The sequence below is a fragment of the Myotis nattereri genome, assembly GCF_964212035.1.
Source record: "Myotis nattereri genome assembly, chromosome: 16".
Classification (NCBI taxonomy): domain Eukaryota; kingdom Metazoa; phylum Chordata; class Mammalia; order Chiroptera; family Vespertilionidae; genus Myotis; species Myotis nattereri.
This window is the reverse complement of record NC_138091.1, coordinates 17,870,339-17,892,749: the sequence shown is the minus strand read 5'-3', so window position 1 is coordinate 17,892,749 and position 22,411 is coordinate 17,870,339. Positions and strand designations below refer to the sequence as shown.

At 40.4% G+C, this 22,411-nt stretch overlaps 2 protein-coding genes and 1 pseudogene across 3 annotated transcripts in view; all 3 read left to right on the top strand.

The window, feature by feature from the left end:
• LOC308531817 (uncharacterized protein) overlaps window positions 1–1,696 on the top strand; it is a gene marked incomplete at its 3' end in the record, with an annotated part of 28,933 nt that extends 27,237 nt beyond the window's left edge. Inside the window, exon 2 of the mRNA XM_081108926.1 lies at window positions 737–1,696. Coding sequence (XP_080965052.1) covers window positions 737–1,696 — 960 coding nt within the window. The remainder of the gene's footprint in view (window positions 1–736) is intronic.
• A 6,176-nt stretch (window positions 1,697–7,872) lies between these two features.
• Window positions 7,873–10,753, top strand: LOC308532309 (olfactory receptor 1E2-like; annotated as a pseudogene). The gene is made up of 2 exons: window positions 7,873–8,130; window positions 10,067–10,753. The product of its transcript is annotated as an olfactory receptor 1E2-like (transcript).
• Window positions 10,754–19,532: 8,779 nt separating this feature from the next.
• LOC308532308 (olfactory receptor-like protein DTMT) lies at window positions 19,533–20,477 on the top strand (the record flags this gene model as incomplete). The annotated part of the gene is made up of 1 exon (XM_081109692.1): window positions 19,533–20,477. One exon carries the CDS (start codon window positions 19,533–19,535, stop codon window positions 20,475–20,477), a length of 945 nt encoding a protein of 314 aa, XP_080965818.1.
• Between the last annotated feature and the right edge of the window lie 1,934 nt (window positions 20,478–22,411).

The window sequence follows — 22,411 nt, the reverse complement described above, 5'->3', positions numbered from 1 at the left end:
TAAAGTTGGAGGAATGCATGTCTGTCTGAAGCACAACCAACAAATATTTGTGAAACATCAGCTTCATTGAGGCACCATGCCAGTTGCTGGTCCTGCTGCAGTCATGCCCTTTTCCCCATGGAGTTTCCAATTCAGTAGGGATGACACCTATAAACAAATAATCCCCATGGGACTGAGTGCTGTAGGGATAAGCTCAGGATGCTGTGGAAACCTAGCAGTGGATTCCCACCTGGTCTGGGGAGAGAGGGAATAAGTAGGGGAAGCCAGAGGAAGGAGCAGAGGGAGTAAGGTGCTAGGCAAGGGGAACATAAGGGCGAAAAGCTGAAGGCAATGAATTGTGACATATAAGTCCTGTACTGGTGGGGAGAGGACTGTGTCACTGTGGAGCCAGATGAAGCTGTGGAGATAGGCAAGTGTCAGATCATGAAGCCCATTTGGAAGGACTTTAAAAAAATTATTGAGGGAGGAAGAAGGGTGGAAGGAAAGGGGAGAGAGAAAATAGATAAGAGAGTTTTAGAAAGGCTGGAATATTGCTATGGAATATTGCTACTTGTCAAAGAGAACCAAAGAAAATAAGGCATTTTCCATCATAAAGATTCTGATTATAGAGATTTTGGGTCTGGTGGTTGTATTATTGTTATGAAAATGATATAACATATTTTTGCAGACCATCACACAGACATATTGTCTAAAATATATTTAAATTCAGATTTTAATGAACACTGTTTTCTTAAAGGCTTTGAAGAAGTATATGGCAGGAAGGAATCAAACTGCCATCACAGAGTTCCTCCTCCAGGGCCTGCCCATCGAGCCAGAGCAGAAAAACCTGTTCTATGCCCTGTTCCTGGTCATGTATGTCACCACTGTCCTGGGGAACCTCCTCATCATTTTCCTGATTCGCCTGGACTCTCAGCTCCACACGCCCATGTATTTGTTTCTCAGTAATTTGTCCTTCTCTGACCTCTGCTTCTCCTCTGTCACAATGCCCAAGTTGCTGCAGAACATGCAGAGCCAAGTCCCATCCATACCCTATGCAGGCTGCCTGACCCAGATGTACTTCTTCCTGTTTTTTGGAGACTTGGAGAGCTTCCTCCTTGTGGCCATGGCCTATGACCGCTATGTGGCCATCTGCTTCCCCCTGCACTACACCACCATCATGAGCCCCAAGCTCTGTCTCTCCCTGGTGGCTCTGTCCTGGGGGCTGACCACGTTGCATGCCATGTTACACACTCTGCTCATGGCCAGGTTGTGTTTTTGTGCCGACAACGTGATTCCTCACTTTTTCTGTGACATGTCTGCTCTGCTGAAACTATCCTGCTCTGACACGCAAGTTAATGACTTGGTGATATTTATCACAGGAGGGCTCATTCTTGTCATCCCATTCCTACTCATCATCACATCCTATGCACGGATTGTGTCATCTATTCTCAAGGTTCCTTCTGCTAGAGGTATGCGCAAGGCCTTCTCCACATGTGGCTCCCACATGGCTGTGGTGTCACTGTTCTATGGGACAATTATTGGTCTCTATTTATGCCCATCAGCTGATAATTCTACTGTGAAGGAGATGGTCATGGCTATGATGTACACTGTGGTGACACCCATGCTGAACCCGTTCATCTACAGCCTGAGGAACAGAGACATGAAGGGAGCCCTGGGAAGAGTCTTTTGTAGAAAGAAAACTCCCTTTTCTGTATGATGATAAAGCTTATTATTTTTGAACAATTTTATCCTGTAGATAAATTCATATTAATAACCCAGGGACACAGACCATAGTGGGTGAAGGACTTGGGAGGGGAGGGAAGTAGGAAGCAGGGGTGTTAATGGAGGAAAAAGAGGGACAACTTTTCAACAACAAAGATAAATTGAAAAAACGAATAGATATTTTTTGTAAAAAAAATATTGTGATATTAACCTACTCTTTTTTTTAGTATTGATATTTTTAAGAGAAATGACATTCTAAACAATTGTACAGTAAGTAAAAGAGATGAAGTAGAGGTGTGCAGTTAAACAGAGAAAGGGGATCTCAGTGACATGTTCACAAAGTCTTTCTCTTTATTGTCCCAGGTGATCCTCAAGAAGCATTATTTAAAAACTTTGAACTGATCTATGTGCCTCTAATTATTAAAGCAGTAATTTACCATATCATGTGTTTTTTAACCAAAACTTTGCTCTAAAAATACTTGTCTTCCCAAGCCATATGAAATAAAATTCAAACTTCTTACTGTCCTGATTACCTCTGCTAGACTGGACTTTTTATTGTTGGCTACAAATTCTCAACTACTCTTCTCCAGCAAGTGCTCACAATACTCTCTCTTAACCTTTAGTTACCTGATTTACTTTCATTTCTTTTGACCTGAAGCTTACATAAATGGATTTTCTCTTTGCTACAATAGTTTAGTTTGTCTTTACCTGGGAGCTCACTTAACACCTGGAGTCCTTAACATTCCCCCTCAGGTATGAGAAAGAAAGCCAGAGTCTGGTTAACAGTCTCACTGTCACTCTTGTGTAGTATTTTGGAAATTATCAAAAAATTTTAGACTCATGATCTTAATCTACTCTTGTGACAATTCTGCTCCTTTTTGTGGAATCTTATCACCTTTTTAAAGATTGAAAAAGGAATTTGAATATATACACATTTACTATGTGCAAAACAAAGATAAATCTTCAAAAGATGAAAAATTTGAAAAAGACAATTTCCTGCCTTTAGGAGCATCTGATCCGTCATATCTTTCCTAAGAATATACCTAGCACATACACAAGGGGGAGCAAAAGTGGGTTTATAGTTGTGAGTACGCAGAGAAAAAAGGGGAAAAAAGAAAAAGAAAAATGGGATTTGATAACTTGCCGGTCCCAGAGTGGGTTAGTATTGAGCTTATTTAATATCCCAGTATATTTGAACTTAGGGTTTCTTCCTATTTTCTCGCACCTCGGAAATAAGGGTAGCAGGCCTGCATATTTCAATTTGAGCTCCATATATGGCACTGTCTAGGTTTCCAACTTGGGTCCATTTTTTCCTTATTCTCCCCACTAAGTGATGACATCTAAACCCATAATTTTAATCCTCTCATGTATTCTTACCTTCACATCTCTATCTGCAGCCTATACTTTTCTCCAGTTCTTAATTTTTATTTTTATCTTCAAAGTAGACATCTCCACTTCAAATACTCTATGAACACTTTAACCTTAGTATACAAATATGAACTTTTTATATTTCTTCCATATTTGTTTTATATTCCATTTGTAGCTTTATTGAGGTAAAACTGATAAAAATTGTACACATTAAACTATACATCTTAATGAATTTAAACATATACATACAGCCATGATATAGCACCACAACCAAGGTATTAAGCATATCCGTTATCTCCAAGAATTTTCTTATGTACTTTTGTGGGTCTTTTTAAAAAAATTTTTAAGAATGTTTGAACATGAGTTCTATCCTCAACATATTTTGTAGTGCACAATACCATAATATCAGCAATAGGGACGATATTGTACAATAGACCTTGAGAAGTTACTCATCTTACACAAAAGAAACTTTATTTTATTTTACATATTGATAAGTCATTCCAATGTCCCCCTTATTTCAGTCCCTGACACCCACCATTTTATTCTGTTCTTTTAGGAGTTTGATTAATTTTGATACCTTATATAGGTGGAGTCATGCAGTATCTGTTTTCTGTAATGGGGTTATTTCACTTAACATACTGTCTTCTGAGTTCATCCATGTCGTCACAGGTGTCAAGGTTTTTTTTAAAGGCTGCATAATATTCCACTGTCTGCATGCATATACCACATTTTATTTATTCATTCATGTATTGATGGACATTTGGGTTGTTTCCATATCTTGGCTAGTGTGAATGGGGAAGAACAGATATCTCTTTGAGATCATGGTTAAATTTTCTTTGGAGATGTACTCACCACAGATTTGTGATTACTGGTTCATATGGTAATTTTGTTTTTATTTTTTTGAAGAACCTCCCTACTGTTTTCCACAGTGGCTGCACCATTCTACATTCCCACCCACAGTGTATAGTGTTTACTTTTCCCGCAGGTTCGCCAACACTCATCTTTTAAAAATAATATCCACCCATCCTAACAGGTATGAGGCTATATCTCATTGTGGTTTTGATTTGCATTTTCCTGATGATTAGTAATGTTTAGCCCCTTTTCCATATTCCTGGGGGCCTTATGTATGTCTTCTTTGGAGAAGCACTTTTCACTTTTTAAAGTGGGATAATTAATTTTTTTTTGCTATTGAGTTCTGGAGAATCTCCTATATTTTGAATATTAACTCCTTATCAGGTAGATGGTTTGAAACTATTTTCTTCCATTCTGCAGGAGTTTTTTTTACTCTATTGATTGTTTTCTTTGGTGTACAGAAACTTTTTAACTTGATGTCACATCAAATAGTAGTTAGGAATAAACTCAACAAAGATGTGAAAGACTTGTATACTGAAAACCATCAAATGTAGTTGAAAGAATTTAAAGCAGACATAAATAAATATAAAAATGTGACATGTTCATGGGTTGGGAGAATTAATTTCATGAAATGTCCATATTCCCAAAGTGATTCACTGCCATCTTTATCCTTTCTATTGTATCCTATTGTATATATGTACCACATCTTTTGTGAGTATGCACAACACTCTCATCCCTGCTAATTTTTATGGCGTCTCCCTCTACCTTCACCTCAGAAAATGTAGGTTCAAGCCCCACAAGACCACTGTTATTACTGAGACAGGCAGTATTTAAACATCTATTTACAAACTTTTCTCTATTCTACCTTCTCCCAAGGTAAGTCAGGTGTTATCAGTGACTGTAATCGGCCACTTCTTTAAGACTCAGAGAATTGTCCTGAGAGGTCCTGGGTAATTGCTTTGCCTTTAATGAATTCCTCCAGGATCTAGCTTCCTTTGGGATCCGAAGTTCCTTAGACCCAAGGATGTGTAGAATGGGAGATGTGAGAAGGGATGTTGCAGACACAGTGATGACTACAGAGACTGTTACTCACATGCCTTAGTGAATAAAGAGGAGCAGGATCTCAAACGAGGGGCCTGGAATCACCCTCAAACAGACTGAGTAAGTTGGACAAATGACCCTTCTAACTGGAAGGTCTTGACTTCTCAGGTTGTGTGATGTTCTGCTGGAGAGTTTACAGGTATGATGACCTTCCTCTTTTCTATTTCTCAGCCTCCCATGACTTTCCCAAGTTCTAGGAATATTTTGAATAATATTCATCAATGCAATTCTTTAATTAATGGCAGCATTCATAAATATTACCTATTGCATAAATTTATTCCCACAAGATTATATTATTCCAATATAATGGCAGCTTTTAAAAAATGTATTTTATTGATTTTTTTACAGAGAGGAAGGGAGAGGGATAGAGGGTTAGAAACATTGATGAGAGAGAAACATCCATCAGCTGCCTCCTGCACACCTCCTACTGGGGATGTCCCCACAACCAAGGTACATGCCCTTGACCGGAATTGAACCTGGGACCTTTCAGTCCACAGGTCAATGCTCTATCCACTGAGCAAAACTGGCTAGGTGATAATGGCAACTTTTGAGATAGTCTTTAATGCAATAGTTCTGATCCCTTGCTTTATTTTAGAACCACATAGAAGCTTTATAGAATTTTGCACAGGCTCCCTCTCAGAGATTGTGATTAATTTATATGAGGGCATCAATAATCCATATTTTTAAAAGCATTATATCCTTGCAACCCCTTGTATAGTTTATGGACAATAGCATTGGTATTAGCTGGGTACTGAATTAAACGCCGCTTTCCTACTGAATCATAATAAGTGTTCTCCTTGAACTCCAGGGTAATTGCATAGACATTCATTTCAGAAGCACTGCCCTAGGTTTTGTTTTTTTTTTAAATGTGAAGTCCAAGCTGAGAACTACAGACTTAATGGGCAAGGAAGTTGAGAGGCTTATTGCATTATCAGTGGTAGCATCTGCAAGTTCTGTCTCCTATTTGTCATCTCCAGCAACTATTGGCACAAGAGTCAGGTCCCACTCATTAACCTGGGAAACAAAATTCAAGGAAACCATGTGTGTGGTTCACCTGAGGTTCCCCCGCACTGTGCTGTCAGTGCAGATGTCCAAGTGAAAAACTGTCTGTGTGGCTGGATCAAACAGCATCAGGGGCAACAATCCCAGCAACTGGACTCAGTTATGTCTTTATGAAGGAGCTTCCCCTGTCTCTCAGTTCTTCTTCTCTGCTTTCTTTGTTTGCTTTTAGGCACATTAAGGTGTCTTAGTGAGTGTGCTCCAGAGAAATAGAACCAATAGATTATCTATCTATCTATCTATCTATCTATCTATCTATCTATCTATCTATCTATCATCTATCTATCTATCTATCTATCTATCTATCTAAATAGCTATACACCTCTATTATCTTTATAATCTCTATTAGTGACAAGCATAGTGAATCTGAGGTACCCTGACATTTTCCATGGGCACAAAATTACAACCAGCTACTCTGTAATAAATTGTCATATTTAGTGTGAAAGTGTTGAGGCCAGTGAGTTCTTGTTCTGGGAAAATTTAGTAGGAGTAGTGACAGTCACTTACAAGAACTTCTGCTGACTTTAAAGTTGGAGAAGTGCATGTTTCAGCCTGAAGCACAGCCAATAAATATTTATGAAACATCAGTTTCATTGAGGCACTGTGCTAGGCCCTTCGGCAGTCAGGGCCTTTTCTGCATGGACTTTACAATTTAGTAGGAAAGACAGCTGTAAACAAATAATCCCCATGGGACTGAGTGCTGTGGGGATAAGCACGGGATGCTGTGGAAACACAGTATTGGGTTTTCATCTGGTCTGGGGAGAGAGGGACTAAGTGGGGGCAAGCCAGGGGAAGGAGCAGAGGGAGCAAGCTGCCTGGCCAGGTGGAACGAATTGCTTTTTTTAAAAAAGGAAATTTGCCTGTATCTTCAGGGCAATGAAAATCCAGGAAGACTTAAGGAAGAATGAGGATCTGTTTTTCATTTTAGACTTCCACAGTGTCAAAGAAGGACATCTTTCTTTGACAAAGGAAAGCGTCCAAGCATGGAAGCAGGGAGATGAATTAAGAGGCTGTTCCAATAGTACAGACAAGATATGATGCCTTCCTGGTCTAGGTTAGTGACATTTGAAATAAGGAGTTGAAGAGAAGCAGAAAATCTATAGGACAATTGGCAGATTGTATGATGGTGAGAGTAAGGAATGAAAACTCTCCGGTTTCTGACTGGAGAACCTGGATCTCTCTTACTGGGATATAGGAAAGTAGAGGAGGTCAAGATTGGCAGAGGGGCGAGATGAGATCATGAATCCGCTTACTTTAAAATGTGTGTGATACATCCAAGGAAAGATAATCATTAAACAAATGGGTACACAGTTTTATAAGTTAGAGAGTCATCTACAACTCAATTCTAAATAGTAATTGAAGCCTTTGGAATTGTTGAGTTTTTCTTGGTGGTATGTGTGGAATTATAAGAGAACAATGTTTATGAAAAGCCCTGGAACCTCAACATGTAAGATATTGACAGGGCAGGAGCCAAGCAGAGTTACTGAGGCTTTCTAGGCAGGCAGATACGAGGAAAAGCAATACCTATTGTGTTAAAGGAAATAGATAAGAGTGTGTTAGAAAGGATGGAATATTGTTACTTGTTAAAGAGAATTGATGAAAATAAGGCTTTTCCATCATAAGGATTCTGATTATAGAGATTTGGGGTCTAGAGGTTATATTATTGTGATGAAAGTGATATACTGGATTTTTGCAGACCATCTGAAAGACCACATAGTAAAAAATATGTTTTATTTAAACTGAGATTTTAATGGACACTGTTGTCTCTACTTAAAGGCATTGAAGAAGTATATGGCAGGATGGAATCAAACTGCCATCACAGAGTTCCTCCTCCAGGGCCTGCCCATCCAGTCAGAGCGGAAAAACCTATTCTATGCCCTGTTCCTGGTCATGTATGTTACCACTGTCCTGGGGAACCTCCTCATCATTTTCCTGATTCGCCTGGACTCTCAGCTCCACACGCCCATGTATTTGTTTCTCAGTAACTTGTCCTTCTCTGACCTCTGCTTCTCCTCTGTCACAGTGCCCAAGTTGCTGCAGAACATGCAGAGAGCGGAGAACCAAGATGGCGGCATAGGTTAACGCCAGAGATTGCTGCCTTGAACAACCAAATCAAAACACACCTAAAAGACGGAACGGACATCATCCAGAACCACAGGAAGGCTGGCTGAGTGGAAATTCTACAACTAGGAGGAAAGAGAATATCATACCCAGACTCAGAGGAGGCGCAGTGCTGAAGTGAAATACTCAGGTACAGAGTGTGCGCGGAGCGGGCTGGCAGCGGAGGGCGCGGTTGGTGCTTTCAATCGGGAGGGAGTCTCAGATTCTGAGCTCCAGATCCGGGCGAGTCTCTAGGGACCCAGACTCAAACGGGAGAAGCGGGACTGTCTGGCTTCAGTCGGGACTCGAAGGCAGCTTTCTCTCCGAGGTTTGCAGCGGTTGCTGGGACTCTGTGAGGCAGAGCCCCTAGGGACGGAACTGAGAGCCGCCATAACTGCTCTCTCCGGCCCACCCTGTTGATCCTGAGCCCGAGCAACCCACCTGCCCCGCCCACGCCCTGCGCAGAGCCATTTGCCAGATAGCCTCAGGCAAAGGCTAGATTAGCACCTCCCTAGAGGAGAAGTTTTCCCACTGCAGACACAGCTGATTCTCACAGCCAGCTGGCCTGGAGGTCAAATCCCCCTAGTATTAACTACAACAATCAAGGCTTAACTACAGGAGGACTGCACACAAGGACCACTAGGGGGTGCACCAAGAAAGCATAAAAAATGCAGAGACAAAGAAACAGGACAAAACTGTCAATGGAGGATATTCAGTTCAGAACCACACTTTTAAGGTCTCTCAAGAACTGTCTAGAAGCCGCTGATAAACTTAATGAGATCCTCAACAAATCTAATGAGACCCTCGATGTTATGATAAAGAACCAACTAGAAATTAAACATACACAGACTGAAATAATGAATATTATACAGACTCCCAACAGCAGACCAGAGGACCGCAAGAATCAAGGCAAAGATTTGAAATGTGAAGAAGCTAAAAACACCCAACTGGAAAAGCAAAATGAAAAAAGAATCCGAAAATACAAAGATAGTGTAAGGAGCCTCTGGGACAGCTTCAAGCGTACCAACATCAGAATTATAGGGGTGCCAGAAGATGAGAGAGAGCAAGATATTGAAAACCTATTTGAAGAAATAATGAAAGAAAACTTCCCCTACCTGGTGAAAGAAATAGACTTACAAGTCCAGGAAGCACGGAGAACCCCAAACAAAAGAAATCCAAAGAGGACCACACCAAGACACATCATAATTAAAATGCCAAGAGCAAAGGACAAAGAGAGACTCTTAAGAGCAGCAAGAGAAAGAAACTCAGTTACCTACAAGGGAGTACCCATACGACTGTCAGCTGATTTCTCAACAGAAACTTTGCAGGCCAGAAGGGAGTGGCAAGAAATATTCAAAGTGATGAATACCAAGAACCTACAACCAAGATTACTTTATCCAGCAAAGCTATCATTCAGAACTGAAGGTCAGATAAAGAGCTTCACAGATAAGGAAAAGCTAAAGGAGTTCATCACCACCAAACCAGGATTATATGAAATGCTGAAAGGTATCCTTTAAGAAGAGGAAGAAGAAGAAAAAGGTAAAGATACAAATTATGAACAACAAACATGCATCTATCAACAAGTGAATCTAAGAATCAAGTGAATAAATAATCTGATGAACAGAATGAACTGGTGATTATAATAGAATCAGGGACATAGAAAGGGAATGGACTGACTATTCTTGGCGGGGGAAGGGGTGTGGGAGATGCGGGAAGAGACTGGACAAAAATCGTGGACCTATGGATGAGGACAGTGGGTGGGGAGTGAGGGCGGATGGTGGGGCGGGATCTGGGAGGAGGGGAGTTATGGGGGGGAAAAAGAGGAACAAATGTAATAATCTGAACAATAAAGATTTAATTAAGAAAAACAAAACAAAACATGCAGAGCCAAGTCCCATCCATCCCCTACGCAGTATGCCTGACCCAGATGTACTTCCTCCTGCTTTTTGGAGACTTGGAGAGCTTTCTCCTTGTGGCCTTGGCCTATGACCACTATGTGGCCATCTGCTTCCCCCTGCACTACACCACCATCATGGGCCCCAAGCTCTGTCTCTCCCTGGTGGCGCTGTCCTGGGGGCTGACCATGTTGCATGCCATGTTACACACTCTGCTCATGGCCAGGTTGTGTTTTTGTGCTAACAATGTGATTCCTCACTTTTTCTGTGACATGTCTGCTCTGCTGAAGCTGTCCTGATCTACACTCAAGTTAATGAGTTGGTGATATTTATCATGGGAGGGCTCATTCTTGTCATCCCATTCCTACTCATCATCCTGTCCTATGCACGAATTGTGTCATCTATTCTCAAGGTCTCTTCTTGCTAGAGGTATACGCAAGGCCTTCTCCACATGTGGCTCCCACATGGCTGTGGTGTCACTGTTTTATGGGACAGTTATTGGTCTCTATTTATGCCCATCAGCTGATAATTCTACTGTGAAGGAGATGGTCATGGCTATGATGTACTCTGTGGTGACGCCTATGATGAACCCGTTCATCTACAGCCTGAGGAACAGAGACATGAAGGGAGCCCTGGGAAGAGTCTTTTGTAGAAAGAAAACTCCCTTTTCTGTTTGATGATAAAGCTTAATATTTTTGAATAATTTTATCCTGTAGACAAATTCATATTAAAAACCCAGGGACACAGACCATAATGGGGTGAAGGACTTGGGAGGGGAAGGAAGTGGGGAGCAGGGGAATTAATGGAGGAAAAAGAGAGACTTCTGTAATACTTTAAACAATAAAGATAAATTAAAAAAACTAATAGGTCTTTTTTGTAAAAAAATATTGTGATATTAACTTACTCTTTTTTTAGAATTGATGTTTTTAAAAGAAATGACATTCTTAACAATTGTACAGTAAGTAAAAGAGATGATGAGGAGGTGCGTAGTTTAACTCAGAAATGGGATCTCAGTGACTTGTTAGTGAAGTCTTCCTTTTTATTACTGCAGGTGATCCTGAAGAAGCATTATTTAAAAACTTTGAACTGATGTATGTGTCTCCAGTTACTGAAGCAATAATTTATCATGTGTTTTTTTAAACTCTGCTTTAAAAATATTTGTTCTCCCAACTAAATATTGACTAAAACACAAACTTCTCACTCTCTTGATTACCTCTGCTAAACTGGACTTTTTGTTGTTGACTACAAATTCTTAACTTACGTCTTCCTCAGCAAGTGTTCACAGTACTCTCTCCTAGGATTGATTTTGCTGTGTCCCAGTGATTTTGGGTTGTTGTCTGTTCATTTTCAGGAAGTTTTTTATTTCTTTCTTGATCTTGTTTGTAACCCATTCATTGTTTAATAACGTGCTATTTAGCCTCCATGTGTTTGAATGTTTTGGGGTATTTTTACTGTAGTTGATTTCTAATTTCACTCCACTGTAATCGGAGAAGATGCTTGATATGATTTCAATCTTCTTGAACTTGTAGAGACTTGTTTTGTGTCCTAATATGTGTTTGATCTTTGTGAATGATCCATGTGCATTTGAGAAGAATGTACATTCTGCCACTTTGGGGTGAAATGTTCTATAAATGTCAATTAAATCCATCTGATTCAGTGTGTCCTTAGAGTCACTGTTTCCTTGTTAAGTTTTTGACTGGAAGACCAATCAGTGAAGTCAGCGGGGTGTTAAAGACCTCTATTATGACTGTATTGTTGTCGATCTCTCTTTTAAAATCCTCTACTTAGGTGCTCCTGTATTGGATGCATATAGGTTTACCAGGGTTATATCCTCTTGTTGGATAGATCCCTTTAGTATTATGTAGTGATCTTTATTGTCTCTTGTGATGACTTTTATTTTGTAGTCTACTTTGTCAGATATGAGTATTGCTACTCCAGCTTTTTTCTTTTGCATTTGCATGGAAAGTGTTTTTCCATCTCTTCACTCTCATCCTGTGTGTGTCCTTAGTTCTGTGGTGGGTCTCTTATAGACAGCATATAGTTGGGTCATGTGTTTGTATCCATTCAGCTACCCTATGCCTTTTAAATGGAGCATTTAATCCATTTACATTTAGGGCTATTATTGATAGGTACTTATTTATTGCCATTTTAATTTTGTATGCCTAGATTTCTCTTTCTGTTTCTTCTTCTCATTAAAGCAGTCCCTTTAGCATTTCTTCTAATGCAGGCTTGGTGGTGATGTAATCCTTTAACCTTTTTTTTTTTTTGTCTTGGAAGCTCTTTATTTGACTATCTATTTTGAATGGTAGCCTTGTGGGGGGAGGGAGGAGTAATCTTGGTTTCAGATCCTTGTTTTCCATTACCTTGAGCACTTCATGCCATTCCCTTCTGGCCTGATGGGAAATCAGGTGTCAGCCTTATGGGAATTCCTTTGTAGGTAACAGTTTGATTTTCTCTTGCTGCCTTTAAGATTCTCTCTTTGTCTTTAATTTTTGGCATTTTAATTATGATGTGTCTGGGCATGGGCCTATTTGGGTCCTTCTTTTTTGGAATTTCTCTATGCATCCAGAACTTGTGGAAGTTTTCTGCCATTATTTCTTCAAACACGGTCTCTATCCCCTTTTCCTTTTCTGCCTCTTCTGGCACACCTGCTATCTTACTATTGTTACATTTCACATTGTCCCACAGTTCCCTTAAGCCCGTGGTTGGCAAACTGCAGCTCGGCAAACCACGGTTGGAGCCACATGCAGCTTTATGGCCCCTTGAGTATGGCTCTTCCACAAAATACCGACTTCTGCACATGAGCCATGAAGTTTTAATTGCACTGTATGTGCATGCCCCCACATGGTATTTTGTGGAAGAGCCACATTCAAGGGGCCAAAGAGCCGCATATGGCTCGCGAGCGGTGATTTGCCAATCACGGCCTTAAGCTGTTCTCCTGTTTTTTAATTTTTTTTTTCTTTTTGGTTCTCTGATTGAGTGATTTCATTCAACTGTGCTTTCTAATTCACTGATTCGATCCTCAGCTTCCCCTAATCTGCTGTGTATTCCTTCCAATGTGTTCTTTATTTGTGTTATGTCATTCTTTATTTCCAACTATTTTTTTCATACTTACTATATCTTTTTTCACGTTGTTGAGCATCTTTACCATCATTACTCTGAACTCTGTTTTAGACAAATTTCTTATCTCTGCTTTATTTATCTCTTCTTCTGGAGAATTCTCTTGTTCTTTCATTTGAAATGTTCTTTCATTTGGGGGTTGTTTCTTTGTCTCTTCATTTTGGTTGTCTGTTTGGGCTTGTGACTATGTATTAGGTAGATCCTCTGCAACTCTCAATCTTTAGTGCAGGACAGTGTCATACTCTGTTTTTTACTAATTAGATCAGGCAAAGACTCAAAGCCTCCAGAGACAGCCTCTGCCTATAGACTGACAGGATTCCAACTTGGATGGCCCCAGGCAGTTGTCTTCAAGTGTAGTGAGAGTTCTTTTCAACAGTTGCTTCTGCCTAATTGTTATTTTTAGTTTCTTAAGTGGCCTCAGGCCAAGGTGTTTTTCAATAGGGTGGGTCAGCGGTCTTTCCTCCAGGAAAGGCAAATGTCTGTGTGGGAAAGATGTTCTCTGCTGTGTGAGGGAATGACTCAGCACAGGAAATCGGGGGTGTCTGCTTAATGAGCTTTAACACCCTAGTCCCCAATCCTGGCTTCTGCTCACACAACTCCAGTACATTCCACACTCCCTCTCAGAGCCCTGGGATGGGAGGTGGGGGGGGGGGGGGGTTGGAGAGGACTCCCCAGGGAATTGTGTGTGTTGGCCCTTTAAGAGGGATCCTGAATTTTCCACTATCATTCCCTGGCAGACAGCAACCCTGCTGCTTTTCACAGCCAGATGTTATGTGGGTACCCTTCTCAGTTGTAGTGCTCTCTGGTGGGGGTCCAACTTGGGGATTAGATACCAGAGTACTTAGTGGCAACCCCCCACAGCTGAGATAGCTCTCTGAAACTTCAATTGCTGTCTGTGGGTGCCCAGCCAGCCCTTTCATGCCTCTGCCCCTCCTGCCAGTCTCTATGCAGCCTCCACTTTCGGTCCTTGGGCTTCAGGGTTCTCTCCTCCGAGTCTCCCACTGGCTATTCAGGAAGTTTTTCTGTATTTTAATTGTAATTCCAGTTTGTTCCTGGGAGCATGTCTATGCAGCATCCACTTACTCTGTGTCATTTTTAAACTCTCCCATATATTTGTTAAGCCCAGATTTCAGGATCCCCGAAAGACCACCAGGGAGCCAGCCGAGTCCGATGCAAAAGCAAAAGAGTCTTTATTCGAGCTAGCTCGAGCTCCCCATCCACCACACTCGCCGATTCAGCCGCAGAAGGCAGAGAGAGAGAGCTCTGTGGGGAGAGGGGTTTTATAGGGGGGTTGGAGTAAGTGGAGGAGAGAGGACTGTGGGCCCTGCCGATTGGCCAGGCGCAAGTCGGGGTCTTGTTATACAGGATGTGGTTGTGTCTATGGTGCGCACTTCCCTTGATTATCATTGGTTAGTTTAAAGAAATCCTAGGTGTGGCTAGCAGAGGCTTGGGCTTCTGCGAAGAAGCTCCTTGCTGAGCACATGGCTAATGGCTGCTGCCCAAAAATGGAGGATCTGGGGCAAGATGGAGGGCGTAGCCCTCGCCCTTTCAATATTAAGTTTTTATTCTGTATGTAAATAAAAAAATATTAACACATTATAATTTATATTAATATCAACTAGTAATGAAGATGTAGAAAGTGAAGAAACACTTTAAAGTACCATTTATTACAGCACTAAATAATTAAATACTTAGCTATACATCTTACAAAATATGTGCAAAGATTTATATCTTGACACTCTCAAAACACTGATTAAAGAAATCACAGATGATCTGAAGAAATGGATAAATATAATGGGAGATATTGGAAGATTCAATACTATTGTTAAGATATGGCCATTTCCGAAACTAATCTAGAGATTCCACACATTTCCATTAAAATTCCAATGGGGAGTATAAATAGGCAATCTGATTCTAAAATTTATATGTGAAGAAACTAAAAACGCAAAGTTGATTTTGGAAACAAAGTAGGAGGACTCATATTGCTCAGGTTTCCAGATGTACTATTAAGTTAAAATCATCAGGAAATTGTGGTATTAGAGAAAAGATAGAAATATAGGTAGGTATAGAGACTATGGAATAGCTTATAGAGCCCAGAAATAGATCCACTCATGTATCATTCATTGATCACTGACAAAAATCTAAAGACAATTCAATGGAAAGTAGTCTTTTTAACCATTGGTAATTGAGAGATTGAATTTCCATATGCAAAACAGAATCAAAACCCATAGCTCACACTCTATATAATTCATTCAACATGGGGCAGAAACCAAAATATTTTTATGTGAACATAGGAAGTTCCCCTAGGACATCCTGTGTCATGGAGTCAGAGAAGTTCAGAACAGGAAGTCAGGAGCATGTAGAGCATAAATGAGGTGAAGTGGTTTTAGGTTGCATCCTCTAAAGCTAGTCGAAGTCAGTGCAGAGTTGGTTACTGCACCTGTGTCTGGAAGAAGAGATGAGGCTGAGAGAATTAAAAATGTCACACAAGAAGTGTTTCATATAGTTCTCAAGAGAAAAGTGCTTATAACAATGGTTTCACTGATAGAGAATTTGAACCTACCAACTGGACATTTTGAAGTTCTTATGTGAACCAATAGACAAAGAGCAATATTGCTGTTCTGCTTAGGGTGACAATATTTCTTACAGATGGAAAACTAGGATGCTTTAAACAACTGGATCACAGAAGACCATGTCTTAAATATTGTGAAATTCTTTTGTTATAGCTTAGTATTGTGATGTCTAATAATGAATTTTATGAAGATTATAGCAACCCAATAAAAGCAGAATCAATGCGGATGCAGATATCCCAGAAATGAAAGTCTGCATAATATCACTATGTAAAAAAACCCTATCCAGCTAAGATGATGGTCAAGGAGAACATGAAATGTGTGGTGAAAAAAGGAATTATAAATCAACCATGGTCTTGTGATCAATTGCAACAAAGGGAAGATGTGGAGACTAGGAGTTAATCTGACACACTTGTAGAGTAGTAGAGATAATGATAGCGGCCAGTGCATTAAGGTTTTCTTGAAGAAGTAAGGAGATGCAAGTTCCTCAATGAGATTAAAACTAGTTTTCCTTTTCAACCTTGGATTGAGGAAGATTGAACATGATCTGGGAGAGTTTATCTTTTCTTTTACTCTAAGTTTTCCACATATTTGTATATGGTTGGGTCCTATAGATCGAATCCTTGTTAGCTGCTGATATATTTCTCCCCTAGGATATGCTTATGAGGTCTTGGTTTGTAGTGAGAGATTCTACCATCTAATAATCTTTCCAAAATATGCATCTTTCATGGAATTTTGCTCAAAGAACATTGATTGCTTCTAATTGGCCACCAGGTAAAGTCTCCTACACTCCTAAGATATTTTAGGAAATTCACACTCTGGTCCCTGATAGTTGGCATCTCCAACCATTTTCCTTCACCTCTGAAAATGTAGGCTCCAGCCCCATAGGCCTAATGTCCATTAAACAGATAGTGTTTAATCATCCATACATGAGCTTCTCTCTTTCCTTTGCTTCCCCCAAAGCATAGTCAGGTGTAATCAGTGACTAAAACCAGTCACTGTTGCAGGACTCTGATATCATCGTCCTAGAGGACCTAGAACCATCCTGAATAATTACTTTGCCTTTAATGAGTTCCGCCAGGATCTAGATTCCACTGGGATGCAGGGCCCGTTGGTGTAGCGTTGCATAGAATAGGAGATGTAGAAGGGATGTCGCAGGCACAGGTGATGACTACAGAGGCTGTTACTTGACATGGCTTGGTGTATAAAGAGGAGCAGAATCTCAGACAAGGGTCCAGAAATCACCCTCAGACAGACTAAGTTGGGCAGCAGGTGAATGAGCTAGTCTCTTGGGGCCATTCTAACAGGATGGTCTTGCTTTCTCAGGTTGTGTGATGTTCTGCTGTGGTATTTTCAGGTATGATGACCCTCCTCTTCCCCACCTCTCAGCCTCCAGGATTTCCCCAAATCCTAAAACGTTTTGTTGAATGTCCACCAGTTATGATCTTTTCTATTAATAATAGCATCCATAAATATTACTTCTTATGTAATGTATTCCACAGTGTAATATAATTTTAATATAATGACAGCTTTTCATGCAATAGCTCTAGCCCTTGGTATATTTTAGAGCACCTTGAGTTTGAAAAACCTTGGCATAGGACTCTTCTCTAAATTTCTCTTGGGGAGACAAGTGATCTTTATTTTCAATAGCATCATAGTTACTAGTACCTGTAGTTCACTGTGTCATTAGTGGACAAGGATGGCCATCATCAGAATGATAATTTTAAAAGTAGCTGCTTTCCTACTGAGTCAGAATCAGTGTTTTCCTTGAACTCCAGGTGATTTGCATGGACATTCATTTCAGAAGCACTCCCCTCGGAGATTTTTATGTGAATTCCAGGCTGAGCACTACTGACTTAGTGGGTGAAGAAGATGAGAGGCCTATTGCATCATCAGTGGTAGCATCTTCAAGTTCTGTTTCCTATTTGTCATCTCCAGCACACTATTGGCACAAGAGTGAGGTCCCACTAATTTACCTGAGGAACAAAATTCAGAGAAACCAGGTGTGTGATTCACCTGATGTTTTCCCCCACTGTATTGTCAGTGCATATTGTTAAAGTGTAAAATATATCTATGTGGCTGCATCAAACAGCATCAAATGATGGAAATCCCAGCAACTGGAGCTTCCCACATCTTTTAGTACTTCTCCTCTGCTTTCTTTGTCTGCTCTGAGGCACAGTAAGGTGTCTTAGACATGGTGCTCCAGAGAGATAAGACCAAAAGGTGATTATCTATCAATCTACATATCTACCTATCTATCCATCTAGCTATATAGCTCTATTACCTTTATCATTTACATTAATGGCAAGAGTAGTGAATCTGTGGTACCCTAACGTTTTCCATGGGCACAAGATCCCATTCATAAATTCTATAATAAAGTGTCATATCCAGTGTTAAATGCTTGAGGCTAGAGACTTCTTGCTCTGAGAAAATTTAGTAGATGTGGTGACTCTTACTTAAAAGGACTCCTGCTACCTTTAAAGTTGGATACTTATCTCAGCCTCAGTCAGTCATGAGCAGACATGGCGTTTTCTGTACAGCCTACAGAAATTCTCTCATTCATTAGCTACTAAGACACATAACGTTTCAGTTTTCCTCATACCTGCCGGACCAAACAGCCTCAGTAACTATAATTGTCTTACAGTCTAGTAAGGATCAGGTATAAACCAATAATTCAATGGCTCTGAGGGCTATGGGAGCAAGCACAGTGTGATGTGAAACACAGCAGTGGTTCTCATCTGGTCTGGGAGGCAGGAAAGGTTTAGCTGAGTAAGTGACATGTACTATACCTGGAGGGTAGGTAAGGGCTAGCCAGATGAAGAGTGAGCAGGGGGCGGAACAGTTAAGCAAGAGGAACAGTAAGTGCAAATGGCTGGAGGCAACAAGTTGTGACATTGAGGTTCAGCATTGCTGGAGAGAAGAATGTGAGTGCAATTGGGAGGCCAGATGAAACTGTGGTGGCAGAAAAGGTCACTTCTTAATTTAAATATATTTGACATAAAATATTCTATTAGTTTCAGGTGTACAATATAGTGATTTGACATTTATATACCTTACAATGTGATCACCACACTACCTCTAGTTAAGCATCTGTCACCATGCACAGTCATCTAAATATCATTGGCTATATTCTCCTTTACTGAATGGGTGAAAAAGATGACCGAAGATCTAGGAACTCTATTAATGAGATGTGGTAAATCAGAAGAGGTGGAGAGTGGAAGAGGAGCAAGCTAAGGTCATGATTTTCTTTTTGGATCTACTGAGCTTAAAATGCTGTGATACAGCCAAAGGAAGGAAATCATTAAGCAACTGTGTATACTCTTATAGATTAGAGGGAAATATACATCTGAAGTTTAAATGGTAATCGAAGTCTTTGAAGTAGAAGAGTGTTTAAGCAAAAGCCCTGAGGGTACATCATCCTGTAAGATTTTGACTGAGCAGGAGACAATTATAGTTACTGAGGCTGTTTGGTCCGGCAGGTATGAGGAAAACTGAAACGTTATGTGTCTTAGTAGCTAATGAATGAGAGACTTTCAGAAAGGTTAGAACATTATTATGTATTAAAACAAAGTAAAAAAGAGTTATTTTTAATAAGAGTTTCTAATTATAGAGATTTGAAATCTAGAGATTGTAATGATGGTGAAAGGGTGATGTAAAGTATTTTTGTAGAGTACCTACAACATCATGTCTCATAGAAATGTGTTCATTTTTAAATTCGGGTGTTAATGGACACTATTATTTCTTCCTAAAGATACTGGACACAGATATGACAGGACGGAATCAAACTGCCATCACAGAGTTCCTCCTCCAGGGCCTGCCCATCCAGTCAGAGCAGAAACACCTGTTCTATGCCCTGTTCCTGGTCATGTATGTTACCACTGTCCTGGGGAACCTCCTCATCATTTTCCTGATTCGCCTGGACTCTCAGCTCCATACGCCCATGTATTTGTTTCTCAGTAACTTGTCCTTCTCTGACCTCTGCTTCTCCTCTGTCACAATGCCCAAGTTGCTGCAGAACATGCAGGGCCAAGTCCCATCCATACCCTATGCAGGCTGCCTGACCCAGATGTACTTCTTCCTGTTTTTTGGTGACCTGGAAAGCTTCCTCCTTGTGGCCATGGCCTATGACCGCTATGTGGCCATTTGCTTCCCCCTGCACTACACCACCATCATGAGCCCCAAGCTCTGTCTCTCCCTGGTGGCTCTGTCTTGGGGGCTGACCACGTTGCATGCCATGTTACACACTCTGCTCATGGCCAGGTTGTGTTTTTGTGCCGACAATGTGATTCCTCACTTTTTCTGTGACATGTCTGCTCTGCTGAAGCTGTCCTGCTCTGACACTCAAGTTAATGAGTTGGTGATATTTACCATTGGAGGGCTCATTGTTGTCATCCCGTTTCTACTCATTGTCACGTCATATGCACGAATTCTGTCATCCATCCTCAAGGTCCCCTCTGCTAGAGGTATTCGCAAGGCCTTCTCCACTTGTGGCTCCCACCTGGCTGTGGTGTCACTGTTCTTTGGGACAATTATTGCTCTTTATTTATTCCCATCAGCTGATAATTCTACTGTGAAGGAGATGGTCATGGCTATGATGTACACTGTGGTGACACCCATGCTGAACCCGTTCATCTACAGCCTGAGGAACAGAGACATGAAGGGAGCCCTGGGAAGAGTCTTTTGTAGAAAGAAAACTCCCTTTTCTGTATGATGATAAAGATTAGTATTTTTGAATAATTTATCCTGTAGACAAATTCATGTTAAAAATGCATGGACACAGACCATACTGGAGTGAAGGGCTGGGGAGGAGAAGGAAGTGGGGAGCAGGGTAGTTAATGGAGGAGAAAGTGGGACATCTGTAATACTTTAAACAATAAAGATAAATTAAAAAAACTAATAGATCTTTTATTGTAAAAAAAATATTGTGATATTAACTTACTCTTTTTTTTAGAATTTATGTTTTTAAAAGAAATGACATTCTTAACAATTGTACAGTAAGGAAAAGATGATGAGGAGGTGGGTAGTTTAACTCAGAAATGGGATCTCAGTGACTTGTTAGCAAAGTCTTCCTTTTTATTATTGCAGGTGATCCTGAAGAAGCATTATTTAAAAACTTTGAACTGATCTATGTGTCTCCAGTTATTGAAGCAATAATTTAATGTGCTTTTTTTTGAAACAAAACTCTGCTTTCATAATATTTGTCCTTCCAAGTCAATATTGACTAAAACACAAACTTCTCACTCTATTGATTACCTCTGCTAAACTGGACTTTTTTGTTGTTGACTACAAATTCTTAACTTACATCTTCCTCAGCAAGTGTTCACAGTACTCTCTCTCTTAGGATTGATTGTGCTGTGTCCCAGTGATTTTGGGTTGCTGTCTGTTCATTTTCATGAAGTTTTCAGGAAGTTTTTTATTTCTTTCTTGATCTTGCTTGTAACCCATTCATTGTTTAATAACGTGCTATTTAGCCTCCATGTGTTTGAATGTTTTGCGGTGTTTTTACGGTAGTTGATTTCTAATTTCACTGCACTGTAATCGGAGAAAATGCTTGATATGATTTCAATCGTCTTGAACTTGTAGAGACTTGTTTTGTGTCCTAATATGTGTTTGATCTTTGTGAATGATCCATGTGCATTTGAGAAGAATGTACATTCTGCCACATTGGGGTGAAATGTTCTATAACTGTCAATTAAATCCATCTGATTCAGTGTGTCCTTTAGAGTCACTGTTTCCTTATTACAGTAAAAAATTTTTTTTCTTTGTTGATTAAGGTATTACATATATGTCCTTATTGCTCCATTGCCCCCTACACCTCCCCACTCATGCCATCACCCCCCTGTTGCTTGTGTCCATTGGTTAGGCTTATATGCATGCATACCAGTTCTTTGATTGATTTCTTCCCCTTACCCCCACCCTCCCCTACCTTTCCTCTGAGGTTTGTCTGGAAGCTCTATCCAGTGTAGCTATTAGGGTGTTAAAGTCCTCTATTATGACTGTATTGTTGTTGATCTCTCTTTTAAAATCCTCTAGAATTTTTTTTATATACTTATGTGCTCCTATATTGGATGCATATATGTTTACCAGGGTTATATCCTCTTGTTGGATCTATCCCTTTAATATCATGTAGTGATCTTTGTTGTCTCTTTTGATGACCTTCATTTTGAAATCTACTTTTCAGAAATGAGTATTGCCACTCCAGCTTTTTTTGGTTTTCATTTATTATAGAAATTTTTTCCCATCCTTTCATTCTTAGCTTGTGCATGTCCTTAGTTCTGTGATGGGTCTCCAGTAGAGAGAATATAGTTGGGTCATGTGTTTGTATCCATTCAGCTGCTCTATGTCTTTTTTACTGGAGCATTTAATCCATTTACATTTAGGGTTATTATTGATAGGTACTTATTTATTGCCATTTTAATTCTACTAGAGGCCTGGTGCACAAAAATTTGTGCACGCAGGGGGTCCTTCAGCCCGGCCTTCTCCTTCCCACAGTCAGGGAGCCCATGGATGATGTCTGACTGATAGCTTCGGCCTGCTCCTCATGGGAAGCAGGCCTAAGCCTCAGTCAGACATTCTTAGCACTGCTGAGGAGGTGGGAGAGGCTTCTGCCACCACCACTGCACTCGCAGTCTTCAGCCTGGCTTG